This window comes from Peromyscus leucopus, chromosome 8b, assembly GCF_004664715.2.
Source record: "Peromyscus leucopus breed LL Stock chromosome 8b, UCI_PerLeu_2.1, whole genome shotgun sequence".
Lineage (NCBI taxonomy): Eukaryota > Metazoa > Chordata > Mammalia > Rodentia > Cricetidae > Peromyscus > Peromyscus leucopus.
Genome location: NC_051086.1, coordinates 57,323,795 through 57,326,217, shown reverse-complemented (window position 1 = coordinate 57,326,217; position 2,423 = coordinate 57,323,795). Strand labels below are relative to the sequence as shown.

The following is a 2,423-nucleotide window of genomic DNA, read 5'->3' as shown; positions in this document are numbered from 1 at the left end:
TGAGTCCATAGCACATTTAAGTGAAAACAATTAGACAAGTGTTTAGGTCACTTATTTATTATATACACTGCTAGGCTGTGCATAGATAATACCTAGAATAACAACTTTAGCTGCTTTGATAAAGAAGGTTCCAGAACCACAGAAAACCTTCAAATTTTGTTACTTAGATACCTTCAAGTAAGTATCTACTATTTTAGTAGTGAGTTTTTGGAAAAGTAAATGAAGTCAACATTGGAATTATTAGGAAGATTTCTTTTCAAAGGTAGTCTTTTTAGGCATATTTTAGGAAATATGAAAATACATATTTTCAAGTCAAGAAATCATCTAGAATAAATACACAAAGCAATGAACAAGGCTTTGTTGATTTTAGGAATTTGCAATCACCTCTATTCAAGACATTTATACCTTTTTTTTTTTAAAGAAAAGGATGCATCACATTATTTAAACATATAAGGGAGGAAAAACTTACCTAGGGATAACAAATATATTTTAGACCTATCACTATTTACATTTCCTTAGACTATACCCTGGGCCACCCTTTCACTCTCTATAAATTAAGCAACATAAAATAGGACTGGATGACTCATTCCAAATTACACAACTTTAATTTAAATGTATTGACATCCAATATGTATACATCATCAGTAGAAGTAGTTCACCATTAATTGACAAATTATTCCAAAAGATGATAATTTTAGACTATGACCTTGAAATAAATTAACATGTGAGAAAGAAACTATGAAGCAAGTTGAAGGAAGAAAAATGACTCCACAGAACAAATGCATTTTGAGGACATGTGCACATAAAACTGGAAATAGTTCTCATTGAATAGATACATTTGTCAGATGCAGAGTACCAAAGTGGCTGAGGAGTTGGAGTTGTTTTCACGAAATTGGAAAATACTGTATATTCTTTGTATACACTAACATTAATGTTTACTTAGATTTAAATGATAATCAAGGAGCACCCAGGGTGTGTCAGGTCTTAGTTATGCCACACATGAAGTATAGTGGTAAATTCAAGATGCATGATAGACTCTAACTACTGGAACTTGAGGAAAGTCCCTGCATGTGTAACTATTTGAAACTATGCCTACTATTTGAAAACTTATTTTTAATCTTTTATTTTCATTTTTCTTTTCCCTCTCTCCCCTCCTCCAACCCCATATATTTTTAATCTTTAGAGTCATTGTCCCAGAGAAAAGTTAGCCATCTGCTTTGAAAACACCCTTCTTAAAGCTCCCTTTATATCCTGATTTCTGAAGCTGTAGATGAAGGGGTTCAGCATAGGGGTCACCACGGTGTACATCACAGCCATGACAGTCTCCTTAACAGTTGAGTTACTAGCTGATGGACATAAGTAGAGACCAATTATTGTTCCATAGAAGAGAGACACCACTGAGAGATGGGAACCACAGGTAGAGAAGGCCTTTCGTATGCTTCTAGAAGAGGGGACCTTGAGGATGGAGGACACTATTCGTGCGTAGGATAAAAATATCAACAGGAATGGGACGATAATGACAAGTCCTCCCAAGATAAATATCATCATTTCATTGATCTGAATGTCAGAGCAGGCTAACTTCAGAAGAGCTGACATGTCACAGAAAAAGTGAGGGATCACATGGTCATCACAGAAAGAAAGTCGCGCCATGAGCAGAGTGTGTGACAAAGAGATGACCGTGGTCAGTAGCCAAGAGAGTGCCACCAGGCACAGACACAGCTTGGTGCTCATGATGCTAGCATAGTGCAGGGGGAAGCAGATGGCCACATAGCGGTCATAGGCCATGGCTACTAGGAGGAAGCTCTCAAGATCTGCAAAAAGTAGGAAAAAGTACATTTGTGCCAGGCAGCCTGCATAAGGGATGGATGGTACTTGGCTCTGCATGTTCTGTAGTAATTTGGGGATGGTGACAGAGGAAAAGCAGAGGTCAGAGAAGGACAAATTACTGAGAAACAAATACATGGGAGTATGGAGATGGGAGTCCAGTTGAATAAGGATGATGATGATGAGGTTCCCTAGGATGGTAGTGAGGTACATGGCCAGGAACAAGGCATAGAACAGGTCTTGCTGGAGTGGTTCAATGGGCAAGCCCAGGAGGAGGAACTCCAAGACAACAGATTGATTTCCTCTTTCCATGCTGACTTCTTAACCTTTTCAAACTTAAGAATGATTTGTATTAATATACAAACATAGAGACAATCAGAACTTTTAGGAAGACATTTAAAGAACTAAATCTAACACCTAAAAGTTATAAAAGATCATTTTTTTGACCTAAGAGTCATAAAAGATTATTCATTACTTTGTATTCTTCCAAGTACCTAATAAATTGTAAATTCAACAACACTGATTTCTATAAGAACATTCTGCTGAAAATACACTTGTTATTCCAGCTGCTTAGAAAGCTGAAAGAAGAGGATCTGGAG

General features: G+C 36.9%; 1 protein-coding gene across 1 annotated transcript; it reads right to left on the bottom strand.

Moving 5' to 3' along the window:
* Positions 1–1,185: 1,185 nt before the first annotated feature.
* Positions 1,186–2,136, bottom strand: LOC114691565 (olfactory receptor-like protein DTMT). The gene has a single exon (XM_028867007.1). The coding sequence runs from the start codon at positions 2,134–2,136 to the stop codon at positions 1,186–1,188; it is 951 nt and encodes a 316-aa protein (XP_028722840.1).
* Between the last annotated feature and the right edge of the window lie 287 nt (positions 2,137–2,423).

Excerpts from the sequence above, each read along its gene's own strand:
- LOC114691565 (XM_028867007.1), bottom strand. The coding sequence starts at position 2,136 with ATGGAAAGAGGAAATCAATCTGTTGTCTTGGAGTTCCTCCTCCTGGGC.